The 21,491-nt window shown below is 32.3% G+C and overlaps 1 protein-coding gene across 2 annotated transcripts in view; it reads right to left on the bottom strand.

Moving 5' to 3' along the window:
* Positions 1 to 21,280, bottom strand: part of LOC114335520 (centrosomal protein of 135 kDa) — a 268,776-nt gene extending 247,496 nt beyond the window's left edge. The window contains exons 1-5 of one of the 2 annotated variants that reach the window (XM_028285774.2): positions 20,915 to 21,280; positions 18,887 to 19,013; positions 13,234 to 13,359; positions 8,759 to 8,955; positions 6,353 to 6,530 (exon numbers count right to left, since the gene is read on the bottom strand). In XM_028285774.2, coding sequence (XP_028141575.1) covers positions 6,353 to 6,530; positions 8,759 to 8,955; positions 13,234 to 13,359; positions 18,887 to 19,013; positions 20,915 to 21,079 — 793 coding nt within the window. In that variant the 5' untranslated portion in view covers positions 21,080 to 21,280. The remainder of the gene's footprint in view (positions 1 to 6,352; positions 6,531 to 8,758; positions 8,956 to 13,233; positions 13,360 to 18,886; positions 19,014 to 20,914) is intronic. The other variant, XM_028285775.2, reaches the window with a different exon arrangement.
* Between the last annotated feature and the right edge of the window lie 211 nt (positions 21,281 to 21,491).

The raw sequence follows: 21,491 nt of genomic DNA, 5'->3' as shown, positions 1-21,491 counted from the left end.
TCGGGATTAATTTATTCTGTATTTAGTGTTCCACCATATATTGTCTTGTCAGATGTTAGATATTCGGGATTAATTTATTCTGTATTTAGCAGCATTGCAAGCATTTCATAGTAACTGTCAGATTCCTGTCCATTGGCGAATATTACGCAGCAATGCGTACATAATTAAAACGTACATAATTTTTGCCAATAAGCCATGCGTACATAGTTTTTACATAGGTAATCAAAAAGTTCCCCGTCCTGGAAGCCCGCTCTTCTTAATACTTCCTCATTTCTGAGTGTCCGTCCATGATATTCTAAGCATTCGATACAGGCACCAGGCTTTAAGTCTTGCGAATTTATCTATTTATCTATTTTTTTAGAACGATTAAATTAACTTCGCTTTAAAAACATTTTTACAGTTTATTGACCTCTTTTATTTATCAGTTGATCTTCTTTTTTATAACAATTTTAAGGTAACTTTGATTTAAAATGCCTCTTTTGAGCTTTTTGTATTAAAAAACTTTACTTTATTGGTGTTTCAAAACTATTTTTTAATTTATTATAATTATTTATTTACTTTTTTATAATTAACATGCCTTTTTTAAGCTGTTTGTAAAAAACAAGTATTTGGACTTCGTCCTATTAGACGAAGTCGTAATTGGACAACTATGTCCAAGGTTTTCACCCAAAGTAATCGAAAGTAGAACTGGAAGTCGATATTTGACCCCTTCCTGTAACTTTGGGTCGATTTATATACGATTTTAATAATTTTGAGTCATATTTACTAAACTGTGGGTCATAATTGTTTAAACAGAAAAGACTTCAAAATCGAAATTAAAGATTAAAACTCGACTTTTCAATACGCTTCGATTGATGTGTTACATGTATTTCTGCGACTAATATGGCACCAGTTAGAAACTTTTAACCGGAAATGATATAAAAACCAAAATTCTCGAATGATATATCGCTTATACTATTTCGGTGACTTTAAAACAGTACTTACGGTTGCAAATCTAAAACCGGAAGTCCGATGTCAAATTTCTCATCTTTTGGCATTCTACCTTGTATAGTGACGGAAGAGTTATATTCGCGGTCAGACGAACAGACGGACAGACAGCGTAGGTCAAATGTCTCACCTTTAGTACCAATCTTGGTTTATAAGCTTTCATTTGACACCTCATTTGTTATTCTACCTGGTATAGTGACGAAGGAATTATATTTGCGGTCAGACGGACAGCCTAGGTCAACTGTCTCACCTTTAGTACCATCCTTGGATTATAAGCTTTCATTTGACACCTCATTTGTCATTCTACCTGGTATAATGACGGAGGAGTTGAGTTTACAAACAGACAGACAAGACGGACGGACGGATAGACGGACGTGGATAATTCAACGTTTTCACATTTTTTCAAAATTGGTGAAAACAACAACATAATAAAATTTACTTAATTGGTGTTTCAAAACTACTTATTTTACTTAACACCAATTAAGTAAAGTTTATTATGTTGTTGTTCGTATCATTGGTATACCTAATGTTGTTAAGAAATATGCCGTTTACTTTAACAACCTCATTAGACATTTCCACTGCTTCTGCGAATGTTTTTTACTACATATAAGTTAAACAACATTGGAGAAAGTATATAATGAAGACGTACTGTTGCTGTTTGGTTCCAATACAAATTGGCGATAATTCTTATCCCAGATAACAACATAAACTTGTTTCAAACTTGCAACAAGTTTTATACATCAAACATGAAAGCTTGCTGCAGGTTTGCACATGTCAACTTTGCAAACTTGCAGCAAGGTTAAATCAAACTTGCTAGTTGGTGTGTGACAAACTTGCATGAAGTTTGTTTTTTCAAACTTGATACAAACTTGATATAACAAACTTTCTGAAGGTTTGTTTTTGTTTTGTTGCATGAAGTTTGTTTTTTCAAACTTGATACAAACTTGCTTAAGGTTTGTATAGAGATACTAGCCACAATTTGAATAAAAAATACAATACCATTTTATATAACTATTTATTAATCACTCGACTAAAATACAATCTATTGTATAAAATTATTCATTGGAACTTACATTAAACACCCTAGCTTCAGATTCCGATGCTTGGTTTTGTCTATAAGCTCTGAAACAAATAGAAATTGTTAAAAACTCTTGCTGTGTGAACAGAATTAATCTATGTTACTAAAAGAGGTAAAAAGATGTTAAAGTAACAATTTTACAATAAAACCTAAAATTTATTTATTATATCTATTTTAGAATACATAATTTATTTTAAATAGTATGTGAGTACAGTTAGAAGCTACAAAAAAAAACATAAAAAGACTTACCTCTACCTCAATGCCACCAGAGTTGACCAGAGCAAAATGAGTAGGTACTAATCTGTAATGCAGTAAGCTATGCAGTTTGGTCTATTAACAATGAAGAAAATAGGATTCAGCTTAGTAACAATAATTAAGGTAATAGTCTCGGAGAATTGTACGGAAGATTTAAGTTGTAAAAAACTTGAAGAAAAATATCAACATAACCACAACAACAAACTATCACCGCGTAGCCGCGTACGCTAGCAGATTATTTTTCCCGTGTTGCCAGCCATCAAGTAAGCTTTTTCCCTCAACTTACCTTAAAAATTCTCACTTTTATGAAAAAATTCGCTCCTATTTACAAAATCTGCGAAAATATGTTGAATTATTTTCAAATATTTTGATTTTTTAAATATTATGCAATTTGGACCGGAGCAAAAATTCCCTTTTGAGATAACTTTTTCAATTGTATGTTGAAAATTCTCGCAAACACAGAAATTTCCCTCCGGGTGGCAACACTTTCGTTGTCGTGGGCGGGACATCAGTCGGGGCGCCGAACGAAAAACGAATCGAAGCGGGCTGTGCAAAGCTAAGCTTGAAGCAAAGTTGCAACAAACTTGAATAATCATCTTTGCCATAACAATATTGCAGCAAACTTGTCACAAACTTGCCTCGTCATATTTGACGGAGCAATGAAAAATCAAAGAAGAATCAAACTTGCTACAAGTTTACATGCTATCTGGGATATCCTTGGCATACAATCCCAACTCTTGTAGGTATTTTATTATGAGTTCGTGTTTTACATTATCGCATGCTTTCTCATAATCAATGAAACAGATAAAAACACCCTTTCTTTGATCTAAGCAATTCTGTATTAATGTTTGCATACTAAAGATCGTCTCTCTTGTGCCAAGTCTATGTTTGAAACCAAACTGACTCCAGCCACTGACTTCTTCACATTTCTTAAATAATTTAGTGTGTAGTATTGTCAAGTTAGCATGGGCAGCATTCGGTAAACTGAACTATATACTCAGAAATCAGCAAATTCAACTACATCTTAGATCTAAAGTTTTTGATGCATGCATTATTCCGATATTAACATATGGGGCACAAACATGGACAATCACAAAAAATAATATGAACATACTTAGAGTCACTCAACACGCGATGGAAAGAGCAATGCTTGGCATATCACTTAAGGACAGGAAAACAAACACATGGATAAGACAGAAAACCAAAGTCACCGATGTGGTACAAAAATCATTAAAATTGAAATGGGAATACGCTGGCCATGTAGCTAGGAGCGATCTAAACAAATGGCACAGAACAATTCTAACCTGGAGACCATACCAACACAAAAGGCCCAGAGGCAAACTTCCTATGAGATGGACAGATGATCTGAAACGAACTGCCGGGAAAAATTGGCTACAAGTAGCGTACAACAAAAAACAATGGAAAGGAAGACTTGAAGAGGCTTATGTTCAGATGTGAACGTGAATGGCTAGACGAAGAAGAAGATGATGAAGTATTGTCAAGTAAAGTTTTAATAGCTGATTTATAGGTTTATTGGTCGGTGGTCCTTGCAGGAGTTCGCACGTGGTGTTTTGGGTAGGGCGATAAATGTAGAGCGAAGCCAATCTTTTGGAATCTCGCCCGTAACGTATAGACTAAGAGCCGCTATAGGTGAAATTCCTTAATCATTTTTGGCACGATAAGAGCCTATAACTTAAATAGTAGAAACTAAAAGAAAACGTTTGAACAGTGTGCCGTCACTTTTCAATGGCACATGCATCTACATCTACAGTGGCACATCAAACTTTCCGCTTAGGCCGGGATAAATAAATTAAAAGTTACCCTCCCTCACTACCAGAATTCATTTTTTTAAATTTTTTTTAAGTTCTATATGATTAACACATAAGATTCAGCGTAATTTTAACCCAACACCCCCTTTCCCCTGCCCCTCCCATTAAAAACTTCATTTTTCGTTTTTATTTTTTTTTTGGTGGGATGCAATCAATTTTAAAATTTAAAAAAATTCACACGCATAGTTGAGCCTTTTATAAAACATGTCTATTTTTTATAGACCCTTACGTTGAGTGTACATAATCTCAAAAAATTTATTTTTTTTTTTGAAAAAAACGTATAATTTTTTTTGGGGATAGCTGCAGGTCTAATTTTTTCTTCACCTTTTGTATTTTATCAAACACTATATTTCTAATTTTTTTCAGATTTTTTCGTAAGGCTCGCCACCTTAAAAAATCCGAAAAACTGTTTTTAGGGGGTTTTTGGTGATTTTTCCTATTTTATAGACTTCATAATAGATCAAATCAATTTCTTTTTTACAGGTTATATATAAATTGAAGTAACAGTCCTTTAGTTTAGAACATTTAAAAATAGGAAAAACACGTTCAAACCCCCCAAAACCCCCTTAAAAACCGTTTTTTGGATTTTTGAAGGTGGCTAGTGTTTGATAAAATACACAAGACTAAGAAAAAATTAGACCTGCATCTATCCCCAAAAAAAAGTTACTCAAAAAAAATTTAATTTTTTGAGGTCATGTACAACGGATCTATAAAAAAAATAGACATGTTTATAAAAGCCTCAACTATGCGTGTGAATTTTTTAAAATTTTAAAATTGATTGCATCCCACTAAAAAAAAATATAAACGAAAAATGAATTTTTTGATGGTGGGGGCAGGGGAGGGGGTGGTGGTTTAAAATTACGCTGAATTTTATGCATAAATCACATAGAACTTAAAAAAATTGAATTCTGGTAGTGAGGGAGGGTAACTTTTAAATTATTTATCCCGTCCATAAGTGGAAAGTTTCATGCGCCACTGTCGACGCACATGCCACTGAAAAGTGACGGCACAGTGTTCAAACGTTTTCTTTTAGGTTCTACTATTTAGTTATAGGCTCTTATCGTGCCTCAAATGATTAAGAAATTTCACCTATAGCGGCTCTTAGTCTAGTAGATGTCGTTAAACGTTATTATTAAAATCAAAATTGAGTTATGTATGTATATTCATCTAATTTACTTACCATGATACCAACACGAAATATCTAGGCGGTAGGTCTGTTCTTTTTTAGAATCATTTTGCCGAGTACACTGGAATTAAAGCCACTAGACATATTTTATTATATACGCGTAGAAATAATATTTGAAGATTTCTATTAATGTTAACTTAAACAAATATACAATAATATGTTTCGTTTAATTTGTATAAATGGATTATAAAGCGTTTTTATGAAGCACATTTGTTCGGATCACATTGTAACTGTAATCGAACGAAGGTGACATTTTGGCATAAATTGGTAACATTTATTTGACAGTTGCGGCATTGACACTTTAGATTTGTTTTTATTCTTTACTCTAAGTATTTGTTTTATTATATTTATTGTTTTTATTATTTACTTTAAGGTAAGATTATAACTTAATTCTAGTTTTCTATTTCTAATGTTTTTATTTATTTACATTGAATATTAATTTTTTTTTGTCGGAAATGAGAATGCTTAGATGGATGAGTGGAGTGACAAAGAAGGATAAAATTAGAAATGAGTATATTAGGGTAAGTCTAGGTGTGGCACCAATTGATGCCAAAATGAGAGAGCATAGGTTAAGATCGTTTGGTCATGTTCAACGTCGGGACGTTAATCACCCAATACGAAGAATAGCTGAAGTGCAGATTCCTGGAAGGAGTAGGAAAGGAAGACCAAAGAAGACCTGGGGGGAGACGATAAGGCAGGACATGTTGGTAAAGAGGATTGACATTGATATGACCCAATATAGAATTGTGTGGAGAAATGCAATTAGGGAAGCCCGCATAGGGATAAGGTAAAGAGAATGATAATGATGATTAATTTGTTTTGTTGTATAATCCAAGTTTGAAATAATTATGTGATCTATTTGATTTAAAATGGATTCAGGATTTTTTTATACTTTGGCAACAATGTCAATTTAGATCTCTGACATAGATAAAGACGTGCAACGGTAAGTAAATTAGACGAACTGTATGTAGATATTAAACATAAAACACGAATACAATACCCAAATAATTTACTCACCTGTCAGTTGGTTTTGAAGTGTATTTCTTTCTCTTTTCAGTGTATTTATCTCATCTTGTAGAGATCCAATTTTATTATCAATATTTTTATAACAACAATCTCTACTTATTGCTTTGGTTGGTCTACCTCCTTCCATAAGTGTATTCAGCCTTTTTATTTCTTGATTACGATTTTCTAACTACAACCATTTTAAATAAAGTCAATGCAATGCAAATAATTTAATTGTAACAGAATAATAAATATAATTTGTATTAATGAAAAGAAGTGAACAGTGAAAATAGAAAAATTAACCATTAATATTTTACAAAACAAATGGAAAAATTATCTTATGACATTCTATAAAGAACTAGAAAGATGAGCATGATCAGTGGCGTAGCTAAAGATTGCGGGCCCCCCGCGACAATTTTTATGCCCCCCCGCGACAATTCTTATGGGCCCCCGTATTATAAACATAACGACAACTAATAACAGTATAATTACTAAAATTGGTGTAAATAACAACATTTGGCCTTTCTTTAATAAGTCCTCATTAGTTAGTGTTAATAGATTTTTTGGGAATAGACATGAAAACCTATTATGTCATGTATCTTAATCCGACAAACCTAATAGTAAGTTGTTGCAATATTATATCTAAAATTACATTGAAAACATTAACTACAAAACTTTTTTTGTTAAAAGTTATTTTTTCGTCGCAGCTGAGCTTATCGTAAATTTTTTTTATACGTTTTATCCGTTTATTTTTAAATTCCGGTATAATACCCTACTATTCTGCTATTCCTGCTGCGTTTGCTAAAGTTTCGGAAAACGAATTTCTCATTTTTAAAAGATTATCACGAGATTTTTCAAAAAGTTGAAGGGCGACCGTTAACTCTGCCGGTTCAGATTGCAAAAGTGTTGATGTTAGATTAATAAAATTAAGTATTTTAGATTGAATAGTAATGTTAACGACACATTAAAAATTATTCATATGCTATAATAATTCATTAACTTATAATTTTTCATCGTTTTTTAGATAGCAATGAAATTTAGATTAAGTAATGAAATAAAGATTTCATTACTTGTAGGAAAGCTTGACGCAAAGCCATAACAGCATCATGTCTGCCAACCTTTTAAGTGTTGGCAAGCGCGATGGATCCAAAGTCATAATAGTACATAGTACATCCTATCTTTTAATTCTTGCACTAAAAAAAACATAATTTTTTTAATCATATCCTAAAGAAGCCAACTCCTGTACACCAACAACGGCATCAATCAACACTAGGTTCAGGTTATGGGATGCACAATGAATCAATATATCAGTTAATACGCCTTTGTGTGCCTGAATATACACCACTCATAACGCTTACCCCATCATACCCCTTTCCTCTGAAGTTGTGTACGGAAAGGTGCTTTGATTGTATAAATTTTAAAATTTCATTTATAAGGCCTTCTGCACTTTGGTCTAACATGCGAATAAATCCCAAAAAAACTTTCAACAACGTCTGCTTTAGAAGATAAATTATTTTCATCGCAAGTTACATACAGGAAAATAAAATTAAGCTGATCGTGTGTCGAAATATCTTGAGTGGTATCAAGAATTATTGAATAAAAACCTTTTTTTTTTAATTATTTTTATCAATTTGTTTGCAGTTTCTTGAGCGAGCAAATTTATAACTTCGTTTTGTATTTGGGGGCTCAAGTAATTTGTTTTTTTTAGTTATTGTTTTGTATAGCTTAATTTAGCTAGAACAATCATATTTAGCTAGTAAAAGAACCACTGACAAAAAATTACCTTTTTGAGATTCACTTTCATCTAAACTACCAACATGTCCAAGAATTTACGAAACGCTAAATTGCACCCGATAAGAGTAAGAATTACGTCCATTACCCGCTTCATTATTTCCTTCCAAATTCCCTATTTTGATTCTTATTAGGAAAATATGTTTTGGTCCCAATTTAAAAAAAAAAGTAGAAGTTTTAAGCCTGAAGGCCTTGCGAGCCTGTCAGCTACGCCACTGAGTCTACACGTGTTTCTTTCTGTTGCCACTTTTTGGTTATGATTATATTACACTATATACTTTGGGTGCTATAATTAAAATGCAACCATCTATATTTAGTCTAGAGTACAAAACCTGACGCTGAACATCTAAGAGACAGTAGACAGTACAATAGTTGGACAAGAGAATCCATTAACATATTCAGCTCCGGTATTATTTTTTTTGTCCATTGGTCAGAATTTTTTTTTTCACTGCTGTAGTGTGTTATTAATTAAAGTGATGCCTTACAGTCCGAAGAGTATGGTTTAGTGAGGCATCATATTGATGCCACCCAGGGCTGAACATGTTAATCAGTTATTTGTAAACTAACTGAGATGAACTGAGTTTAAAGAATATAGATTTAATTTAAATGCTAAAGAAATTTATTTACCTGTGAAGTTAAACAATCATTATTTTTTAAAAGATTCAGTTGCTCTTCTTTTAATTTTTTAATCTCTTGACTAAGATAGGCTATTCTAGAATCAGCTGTAGCCATAGCAGTGCTTAAATGGAATTTTCTGTTTTGTTCTGCTTCTTGTTTTGACTTTAATTTGGGAGATTGTGCCTGAAATTTACAATTTGTGTGACCTAGAAAAATAATAAATTAAATACTATACAAACTTGTATCCATGTACTAATACAGAGATGCACAGATATAAATCAAAATGTATATTGGGACCGTGCAAGTTCGGCAAAGCGACCTCTATTTCTACGCTCTGTACTTTTATTCGCGCTTTTAATTACATTGGCCAATTATATTAGTCCTGGTTGCTGGATAATTGTCAAGACCATAGTCCAAAAAAATAATAAGAAGAAAAAAATAAGATGCAGGTTATGTTTAGCAAACGTAAACAATTGTATGTAGTAAATAAAATCCGTTATTAAAATGCAGTATTGCAAGCAAAATACAATTAATTAAATTTACCTTTATATAATAATTGCATATCATATCAATATTGTGGAGCAATATATAATTTTTCTAAGTCAATGACAGAAGGTATGAAATATACGTCAATTTGACAATTTCAATTGACAATATGAATTATGTAAGATAGTTGCAATATTTCTCCGCGACTCGCGCACGGTCGTTTCTCGTTTCCCTTTCCAAGTACTTGCACACCGCGAATATCTGTGCAATCGATCTTGAAAAGGCTTTTGAAAAGGTCTGACATAACAAAATGCTAGAAATATTGAAAACAGCTGGATTGGATGACAAATATTTACAAATAATTACAGATCTATACTGGCATCAAGTGGCAAGAATAAAAGTAGAACAAAAACTGTCAGATAAAATCAATATAAAAAGGGAAATTAGGCACGGCTGTATACTATCGCCTTTACTTTTTAACTTGTATTCAGAGGAAATTTTTAAGCAAGCTTTAATGGAGACAAGTGAAGGTATTATTGTAAATGGAGTAACTGTGAAAAATATTAGATAGGTATGCTGATGATATATTAGTGCTGATAAAACTCCATGTTAAGAAAACTAAATATATAATAGTAAGCAAACAAAATGATATACAGGATGACGGTATAAAAGTTGTGAGATGTTACACTGGACAGAGTAGAGAAACTCGCGTATTGTTCGTCCACTATAACTTTTCCCATGCGTCACGATTCATTTTCAAACAAATTAAGTCAAAACATAAAGTGAAACGTGCGCCGATGTGTGTAGTTTATAGTATAAGTATACAAAATGTATATACACATAGACGTTCGTTTCACTTTATGTTTTGACTTAATTTGTTTGAAAATGAATCATGACGCATGGGAAAAGTTATAGCGGACGAACAATATCTCGGCAGTATATCAATGAGAACTGGGATCCAACCTCAGAAATTAAAAGCCGAATAGAACAAGCTCGAGCTACCTTTGTCAAAATGAGAAATGTACTTTGCAGCCATGATCTTAGTATTGACCTTCACATTCAATTGATATATTGCTATATCTTTTCAGTCCTACTGCATGGAGTGGAAGCGTGGACTCTAGTGACGCTATGCCTTAACGCTTTGAGGCTTTTGAGATGTGGGTATAGAGACGACTACTAAAAATAAGCTAGGTCGGTAGTAGCGTTACCAAGTGTCCCGATTTGCGCGGGACGTCCCGATTTTCAGGGGTCTGGGGACGCGTACCGATTTGTACCTGATCGTTACACTAAATTTCCCGATTTTCACCCACGAAAACCAATTTCAGGAGGACTTGCAGTGAATTTTATAACTATGTTATAAAAACAAGGCACTCCTAAAAGCGGCAAAATCGAATGAAAAATATAATTTTAATAAAAAATAAATAATTTACTTAATCTACGATTTCTTTTTGTAATTTCGTCTGATTATTATTATTATTATTATGTAGGATTAAATACAGATTATAGAAACACCTTGTAGTCCAGTAAATGAACGGTAAATACGGCGATACCGTGTAATTTTCAGGATCAACTCCGAATTGCATGAAAATTTGGACGGCTTGTGGCGTTGGTTGCTTTTACTCGGGGGGTGACAGTCACACCTAGTTGAGGTGAAAAACCGCGCGTTTAAAATAAGTCAGAAGATGGATAAATTGACTAATTCTAAGCAATTTTAATTCTATAGAATTTTAACTTAGTTAATACTTTTCGAGTTATTTATGATTGAAAATGTTTAATTTTCGACAAAAAAAAAATCACGTTTTCAGGCGATTTTCACAAATAACTCAAAAGTAAGTATTTGATCGAAAAAAATATTGTTAGCAAAAATGTAGCATAATAAAAAAAGATGAAAAAAACTGTGAACTCTTCAAGTCTATAGACCTAAAAAAAAAGGAAAGTTGTAGCTCATGAAAAATACGTTCTTATTCGTCAAATTCCAAATCAAATATTTCAACGTGAAATAACCAAGAAATGAAGCACTTTTCTTGAAAAACCAATTAAAGCTTTTTTATTAAAGCTTTATTTTTATATTTTAAAAAAGTTTCTAGCATCAAAACTAAGCGAGTTATTCTCAAAATCAAGTTGACTCCTTTTTTTTTGGTAAAAAAAAAATCGTGAAAATCTCCCCCTACTTAGCCACCCAAATGAAATTAATCGTTACCGCTTTACAAACAATTTACTTTACTTATGTATTTTTTACATGATTCAAAGGGCCTGAACGAGTCACTAATCACGAGTTGATGCAAAATATGAACAGTTATATGTTAACCAATTTTTGTCTTACAGAAAAACAACATAAACCTATTATATTTATAAAAGCAAAACCTACCTACTTTTTACTCCTTGAGATTTTTAGAATAATACTTTGTAAGTTATTTTGAAAAAAGGCCATTTTACAATATTTTAGGAAAATTTTTTTTGCTATAAAATAAATTTTTTTCTAAACTAAGCACTCCCAACGGGTAAACCTTACAGATCGTATAAACAATACACATATAAAGTAAATGGTAAAGCGGTAACGATTAATTTTATTTACGGTGCTACATAGGGGGAGCTTTCACGATTTTTTTTACCAAAAAAAGGACCAACTTTATTTTGAACGTAACTCGCTTAGTTTTAATGCTAGAGACTTTTATATAAAACAAAATTAGAGATTTTTTAAACACTTTAAAAAATTTTAATAGGTTTTGCCCGAAAATTGCTTAATTTTTTGGTTATTTCAAGTTGAAAAATTCGATTTGGAATTTGACGAATAAGAACGTATTTTTGATGAGCTACAACTTTGCTTTTACTGGTTTTATAGACTTTCTGAACATAATCATTTTTTTTGCTTTTTTAAAAGCTACATTTTTGCTAAGAATATTTTTTTCGATAAAATTAAGTACTCGTAAAGTGTTGACTTAGTTTAAAAATTATATAGAACAATAGTTTTTTAGAGTTATTTAGTTGATCAATTTTGGGACTTACTTTAGTAACTCGCTTAGTTTTAATGCTAGAGACTTTTATATAAAACAAAATTAAAGATTTTTTTAACACTTTAAAAAATTTTAATAGGTTTTGCCCGAAAATTGCTTAATTTTTTAGTTATTTGCAGTTGAAAAATTCGATTTGGAATTTGACGAATAAGAACGTATTTTTGATGAGCTACAACTTTGCTTTTACTGGTTTTATAGGCTTTCTGAACATAACCATTTTTTTTGCTTTTTTGCTGCATTTTTGCTAAGAATATTTTTTTCGATAAAATTAAGTACTCGAAAAGTATTGACTTAGTTTAAAAATCATATAGAACAAAAGTTTTTTAGAGTTAGTCAGTTGATCCATTTTGGGACTTACTTTAAACGCGCGTTTTTTTACCCCCGAGAAGGGGTAACTGTCACCCCTCAAGTAAAAGCAACCAACGGTACAAGTTCAACTTTGAAGTAGACAGTAAGTAGAACCTAAAACCAGATTTTCATGCAATTCGGAATTGCCTCCGAAAATTACACTCCAAAACGGTCATTTACTGGGCTATTGTTGTTTATTTGTCTCGATCTACAATCCTAAATCCCAATTTGTTTTTGCTTATGTACCGATTAAAAACAAAACGGACCTGGCAACGCTAGTCAGTAGTGTTAGAAATGATGAGGTCTTTAAACGGCTGAACCAAACAACACAACTGATTAATTTAATAAAGAAATGCAAGCTGGAATACTTTAGTCACATTATGAGACACCCTGAAAAATATCTTTTACACCTGTCATTCAGGGAAAGATCCAAGGTAAACGTGGTCCTGGTAGAAGAAGAACATCATGGCTGAAAAATCTAAGGCAATGGTATGGAAAATCGACTACATCGTTATTCAGAGCTGCTGTCAATAAAGTCACTATAGCAAATATAGTAGCCAACATGATATCCAACAATCGTTAACAGTCATGGAACTAAAAGAAGAAGAAAACAAAACTGTAGCTAATAAAACTTACCTCTTTTTATTGTTGATGAACTTTTAAAATCAGACTGTAGTTCTGTCAATTTATCTACGAGTTTTTGTTTCTCAATAGCACAATCTGTGATCTGGTTTTCTAATGATAATATTTTAGTTCTTAAATCTAAAACATAATTTTAACCACTCAGCAATATAAAAAATAGGATAACTAAATAGTACGTTTTCAATAGAAAACTATTATAGGTAAATGTAATTATTTTAAACATAATTATTACAGTGACAGCTTAAAGTATCAGTATGCAGTTACTAATAAATACACATATCTGAGAACTTGGATCTCAGAAAATAATGATAAAACAACAGAAATAAGGGCCACGATAGGTACAGCAAGAAACGCGTTTGTAAAAATGAAAATAATTCTCTTCAACAAAGACCTTAATTAGAACTGAGAGTAAGAGCTCTGAGATGCTACACGTTTTCAATACTGCAATATGGAATTGAAAGCTGGACATTGAAGCAAGAACACATAAATAAGCTACAAGCATATGAAATGTGGTGTTACAAAAGGAATATTAGAATAGCATGGATACAGAAGAAAATGAACGGTTTCAAATGAATGAAAAGGTACAGCCACAAAAAAACAATCAATTTAACCCTTTGCGGTTGAACGTACCTAATAGACCAAGAGGCAGCGCTGAAAAATATATTTCAATTTACTAAAGCTAGATTTTTCACAGTTGATTACTGTGAGTGTGTAGAGAAACATACTGCGGTCGGTCAAGCGAAACGTAGAACAGGGGTTACTGAGAGGGTATCAAAGTTGCATTCCTACAAAGGTAATTATTTCCATTTAATAATGCTGAAAATCAGTACACATTCTAAATTAAATATAAATAAAAGTTATTATAGTTGGTCAGCTGTATGACGGGGCAGAGCCGGTCGGTCGGCCCCAATAGTCGATTGAGGAAATGAAGCATTTTGGCTCGCAATTTTTTCGACCAGCATGGATTTACTTGAAATTTTCACAGAAGGTAGCGAATAGTCCAAGGATCATTTTATATATCATGCCGCTATCATACGCTAAAACCTTGGGGGTGGTTGTCACCCCATCTCGGGGGGTGGGAAGTTTTTATTACATTTTAACCATGTAATTCGATGGAAAAAGTGATTCTAAGAAAAAAATGTATTTTACATTTTCTTCGTAAAACTAATATTTTTCGAGTTATTCGCGCTTGAAAATAACAGTTTTTCGACGAAAAAATCGACTTTTTTAAAGGGTTTTTTGAGAATACCTCGAAAAATATTCTATATGTTTTTGGCGATAAAAAGTTTCTTCAAAAATGATTTTGTATGATTTTTAAAGAGCTATAAGACTGTGTAAATTAAATTCCGTAAGATCCCTTAGTTTTTAATTGGGGCGGGTTTAAAGGGCTCGAATAAGGGGGTATTTGCTGGTAAATAGAGGTTTTAAACAGCTATATCTGGCTAACTGTTCACTGTAATCAAAACCTATGTACAGGGTAATTTTAGTCATTAAAAAAACTACAATTTAGTAGTTTATAATTCTTTTCGTATCTTCAGTATTTTCGGAGATATTATGAAGTAAAAGGTGAAAAATACCAAATTGCAAAAAATCAATTTTTCTTTAAAACTCCAATTTTTCAAAAATTAGGCCATTTAAATGGATCAAACTCCTTGAGTCTATTGATAATATAAATATAAAAGGAACTACAGAAAGGTAAAGACCAATTCTGAATTAGGAAGGTAGTTAGGGGGTTGTTCCCACTGATTTTTTCGTAGAGAAAAGCAGGTACCGACATTTTTTTGATTATAAGTCGATTAATTTTCATGCTAGAATCTTTTTATTATTATTTTTTGAAAGGTCTAATTGTTTGCTTGAAAAAAGATTATTTAAGTTTTCCTCGAAAAATGCAAAATTTTCCCATTATTTGGCTTTAAATATTTCAAATTCTTCATTTGACGAAAAAAGCTAATCTTTAAGATGCCATATCTCGGTTTGTATTGGTCTTTAATATATTACTGGAAAATAATATGGTTTGTGGTACTTAAAGGTACAATTTTTATATCTACAGTTTTTTTTAATAAATGCATATTTTTCGAGGTATTCTCAAAAAACCTTCTAAAAAAGTCGATTTTTTCGTCGAAAAACTGTTATTTTCAAGCGCGAATAACTCGAAAAATGTTGGTTTTACGAAGGAAATGTAAAAAACATTTTTTTCTTAGAATCACTTTTTCCATCGAATTGCATGGTTAAAATGTAATAAAAAATTCCCACCCCCGAGATGGGGTGGTAACCACCCCCAAGGTTTTAGCGTATGATAGCGGCATGATATAGAAAATGATCCTTGGACTATTCCCTACCTTCTGTGAAAATTTCAAGTAAATCCATGCTGGACGAAAAAATTGCGAGCCAAAATGCTTCATTTCTTCAATCGACTATTGGGGCCGACCGACCGGCTATGTCCCGTCATACAGCTGACCGACTATAATAACTTTTATTTATATTTAATTTAGAATGTGTGTACTGATTTTCGGCCTTAGTAAATGGAAATAATTACCTTCATAGGAATGCAACTATCACCCTCTCAGTAACCCCTGTTCTACGTTTTGCTTGACCGACCGCAGTATGTTTCTCTACACACTCACAGTAATCAACTGTGAAAAATCTAGCTTTAGTAAATTGAAATAGATTTTTCAGCGCTGCCTCTCCGTCTATAATGACAAGCATCATACAAGTTGTTGGCATGATGGCATGTATTACTTGCCTACTAAACTACATGTCAATGTTTGACAGATGAAAGTGCACTGAAGTCATCGTGGCTGTTTAATCAATCTAATTGTTCTAACAACATTATGCAAAGTACAGATAAACAGATTTAACTGCAACCCTCAAATGTCATTTCCACAGCATTAACGAACTTCTGGCGTGTCTCCTCTTGGCGGTTGCAGATAAATTGGTTTTACTGTAGCCATATCTTTTTTTCTATTTATTCCTATGGATTATACTCAACCGAAATCTACTGAACAATTCAAATATTCCGTTAAAATTTTAATCTGTTGAATGGTTAACGAGTCATAAGAATTTACACACACCAGCAAAATTAGCCGAACACCTTAAAAATGGGACATGTTTGATGTCACGAATTTCCTAAACCAGTGGTCCGATTTGAGTGATTCTTTAAGTATGTTATAGCCTTATTATTTAAGAATATCCTTGTAATAATATTGTTGCTAGGCAGGTAAATATCATTTTATACCAGGTGTACCAATCATACTGTGTTTTTTTTTCTTAAAGTTTGCAACACCCTGTAGAATATTCTAGCACATGTAAAATATTAAAATTAAAACTCGATTGTAGACTTAGGCTTTCTTAACATTTTCCTTTTGGATTCATTTACTTAGGTGGGATAATAAAAAAGTTATGTGCGTTAACACCTATCCACGTTTTTAATTAATATATCCTCATAGTAGGGGGGAAAGTATGCTTTTGCAGTTACTCGAGCGTTATGGGGACCTATTAGATTGTGAAGAGTATGTGCTAAAACCAGAAACATGTTAAGTTAAGTTTTTCATAAAGTGGGGGACTTTCTAATTTAATTTTCCATTTGAAATAATCGTTTTTTCCCGATTATAGCGGTATCTATCCATATTTCGAAAAAATGTGTCGAATTAAAGTTGCTTATTTTTACGTAAAGAATTCAAATCTGCAATAAAAATTGGAGGCTCCTATTTAAGATTTTAAATTAAATCCCCCACCCCACCTCCGTGGAGGCTTGTGTCTGGTGCCATTCGATAGATTTTTCAAAAATATTGAATACATGTATTTTGGAGTTTTTTGATCTGATGTTCATTTCGCGAAATATCAGAGGGTTCGTACTTAAACTTTTTAATTTACACCTTTCCGTGGGGGTTCGTTTTTGATATCATTCGATAGACTTTTGAAAAATATTAAACACGTATTTTTTAGTTTTTCGATCTGACATTCATTTCACGAAATATTCGCTTTTTTGTGAAACTTTGTGACTTGCCCATTTTCTTAGGCCCTGTTCAAATCGTCAGATTTTTTAAATATACACTATTTTGCATGTACTTAACTTACCTTATCTTAATCTGACGATTTCGAATTTTTCTGAGGGTAGATTTTTTTCGGATCCCCCGTAACAAACTCCCCTGCATTAAGAACCAATATTATGGTAGAGGTACATTTACAGGGTACAAGGTTTCTCACTATTGGCTTATCTTGGATAATAAAAAAGTTATGTGTGTTAACAACTAGCCATGTTTTCCATCAATACCTCCTCATTTTCTGCTTAGTTTAATAAACAATCCTAAACTAAGCTATGAGAAAGTTTCACAAAAAAGCGAATATTTCGCGAAATAAATGTCAGATGGAAAAACCTAAAAAATATGTGTTTAATATTTTTCAAAAATCTATCGAATGATACTAAACGCAACACCTCACGGAGAGAGGTGGAGGGTAAATTAAAAATTTTAATTACGAGCTCTGCAATATTTTGCGAAATGAACATCAGATCGTAAAACTGCAAAATACATGTATTCAATATTTTTCAAAAATCTATCGAGAGACACCAAACACGACCCCCCACGAAGGTGGGGTGGGGGGTTACTTTAAAATCTTAAATAGAAGCCTTTAATTTTTATTGCAGATTTGGATACTTGACGTAAAAATAAGCAACTTTTATTCGCAACATTTTTTCCAATTATGGATAGATGGAGTTATAATCGGAAAAAACGATTGGTGGAAATGGAAAATTAAATTAAAAAATGGAGCGTCACACACTTTATGGAAAACTTAACTTAACTTTTTTTGGTTTTAGTACCCACTCTTCACAATCCAATAGGTCCCCATAACGCTCGAGTAACTGCAAATGTAGCATACTTTCCTCCCCTACTATGAGGATTTATTGATGAAAAACATGGCTAGTAGTTAAAGCACATAACTTTTTTATTTTCCAACATAGGCAAATGAATCAAAAAAGAAAATGTTAAGAAAGCCTAAGGCTATAATCGAGTTTTAATTTCAATATTACATATGCTAGAATATTCCACAGGGTGTTCTGAACTTTAAGGAAAAAACACAATATGATTGTTACACCCGGTATAAAATGACATTTACCTGTCTAGCAACAATATTATTACACCGATATTCTTAAATAATAAGGCTATAACATACTAAAAGAATCACTCAAATCAGACAACAGGTTTAGGAAATTCGAGACATCAAACATGTCCCATTTGAAGGTGTTCGGCTAATTTTGCTGGTGTGTGTATATTGATGGCATGCTAGACATGCAGACTAAATCTATGTTTTAGGATTCTCATGTAGGTATGACATGCCAGGCAACTTTGTTAGTAAATTTATAGGAGTTGTAATGGTGTCAGTATATACTGAAATGTTGTAAGTGATAATACTAATATACTTATTTGTCCACAATATATCCAAATATATAAGAAAGAGGAATACAAAAAAATAGGTAAGAGCTTCATAGTTTTCAAGCAAACTAGTGGCACTCCAAAACGAACATACATATTTGACTATTCACTTACAATTTACTATAATGAAATATTTATTTTAAACACTGCCCTGTTATTATCTTAGTATACCATTAAATTTGTTATATTTTTGACGTAGTAAATATTGTATTTACCTCTTTGAACTTTTTCATGTTCTTCTTTAAACTGTATGAAAGCTAAATGTAGTTCATTGCATTCCTTTACAAGTTTGGCATTATCACATTTATATGGCTCAGCTCCTAATTGCAAAGTATCCCTTTCCTGTAAGAAATAAATACAAGTTGTGCTTTATTATTTGTCAACCTCAATATATTAAGTGAAATTGACATTTGAACAATCTTAATTTTTAAATCAGAAAGTGATTTTTAAATCCTAAGTGAATTCATAAGAAGGTAATTTCACTTTTTACAAACTTATCTCAAAATATAAAGAATTGTTTTAATACAGACAAATCTTGTTATATTTAATCATTAAACTTTAAATATACTGACTAATAACACAGCTGAACTAAAACAGAAAAATCGAATAGGAGCAAAAACTGATGGAATGTACTGAACTAATAGACAAAGATTCAAACCTTGATCCCAAATCAAAATTTAAAGAATACTATAATAGGTCTGGATCCCGCGTATGAAAAAAAAGTTGATTAATAGCAAGCTGAAAATTTGTTAATAGCTTAAGGGTGTCTAGTCGAATAAACTTTAATATATGGGAACACTGAAACAGGGGTAGTTTTAATTGTGGAACAGGTTAAAAATTTGGAACGGTCACAGCACGAAAACGGCACATTTATTTTGTCCGACAGAACAGACTTAAACTCTCCGAACAGAGATTAAACTCTCATGAAAAAATCAGACTGCTATTTATTACCTGTCATAATTCCTGTCATTTGACATATTCTACATGTTCCACTCATTAAAACGCCCATTTGGTGATAAATAGCAGTCTGATTTTTGCATGAGAGTTTAATCTCTGTTCGAAGAGTTTAAGTCTGTTCTGTCGGACAAAATAAATGTGCCGTTTTCGTGCTGTGACCGTTCCAAATTTTTAACCTGTTCCACAATTAAAACTACCCCTGTTCCAGTGTTCACACATATCAAAGTTTATTCGACTAGACACCCTTAAGCTATTAACAAATTTTCAGCTTGCTATTAATCAACTTTTTTTTCATACGCGGGATCCAGACCTATAACCTCACTGTGGTTTGTTTTTAAACCAGGAGGAGTAAACTAAAGACAGATTCACACCCAAGAAAGTCACCGACTTAAGAAGCGAACGACATCTTCCTTAATAAAATGGAATATAACAGAAATCAAGAACATAATTAAAAACAAATTGATAAGGAAATACAAAATAACACAGATGAACATAACAGTACAAGAAATCAAATGCATATGAGACTGAAAAAAAAAACAAGCTAAGGTCAAAATATAAGTACACAACTAATTAATGATGAAAATGAGGAAATTACAGGAATTCAAAAAATAACCTTCATGATAGAAAATATTACTTATATGCACTGGTGTCATGGCAAAATTAGCAGTACCGGAACGCAGTGCCGGAACATACTGCTAATTTTTGTTTACAAAACCTAAATTCTCTATTTATTTTTTTTTCTTTTCTTAACCAGTGCCGGAATGGCATTTCCACGCGTTCCCGCACCATGACACCCCTGCTTATATGAATCAAAAGCAAAACTGTGGAACTATGGAACTGAAACACGGGCTTTTAACAACAACATAGTCCACAAACTTGAAGTGACTTGGAGAACTATGGAATGTATGCTCAACATTAAGCTCAGTGATCACAAATTCAATGATGAAATAAGAAGACAATCAAAAGGAACAGATGTGATCTAAAAGATTGCCATGTTAAAATGGAACTGGGCAGGACACATAGGAAGAATAGAAGACAACTGTTGGACAAAGCGAATTCTTAAATGGAGACCAAAGACAAGTAAAAGAAGTACAGGCAGACCTCAATCAGATGGATTGATGACATCAATAAGTGAATGGCTGGTCACGAATGGATGCAAAGAACAGTGAACAGAAATGAATAAGCACACCTAAGGGAGGCTTACGTCCGACGATGGACGGAATAGCTGTTGATAATGATGATACTGACTAAAGCATGAATACCTAAATATTGTTTTTTATACTAACTTCTAAGGCTTGTTGAGAGATTTTCATGTACTTCCTTAGACTGTCTGTGGTAATAATTAGATCGCCAAGAAGCCTTCGAACCAACGGCAAACATTCTGGCCTTAAAGTTTCAGTATACCCCAATTCATTGAGCTCTTTTCGGATCTGGGCGAACGACTTTTCCATTTTACTTTTACGGTATTTTTACAATTAAACCTTAATCTAGCTGAGCTCATGTCAAAGTTCTAGTAAAATTACATTTTAATGTCGACAGTATATACTTTATTAAAACAGTCCTGGTTAGTTAATTATAATTTAAAAACCTACAATACAAACACAAACAAACACAAAATTTAAAAGTTCGTCGTTGTTTTGACAGATGTCTTCTTCTGTTTTTTTATTTTGAAAATTGGTCTCGAGTATTTGAAGTAATATCCACGTATATACTTTTTAAAATATATAATAATACATATTATATCTATGTTATGTGTGTATCGCTGTAATTGTTATAATATTTACTATCGATAATACACCAACTGGTATGTTATAAAAAAAAAGCAGCCAAAATAAAGCATTAAATAGATAATTTAAATATTTA

Source organism: Diabrotica virgifera, chromosome 3 (genome assembly GCF_917563875.1).
Source record: "Diabrotica virgifera virgifera chromosome 3, PGI_DIABVI_V3a".
In the NCBI taxonomy this organism is placed as follows: Eukaryota; Metazoa; Arthropoda; class Insecta; order Coleoptera; family Chrysomelidae; genus Diabrotica; species Diabrotica virgifera.
This window is presented reverse-complemented; position numbering and strand designations above follow the sequence as displayed.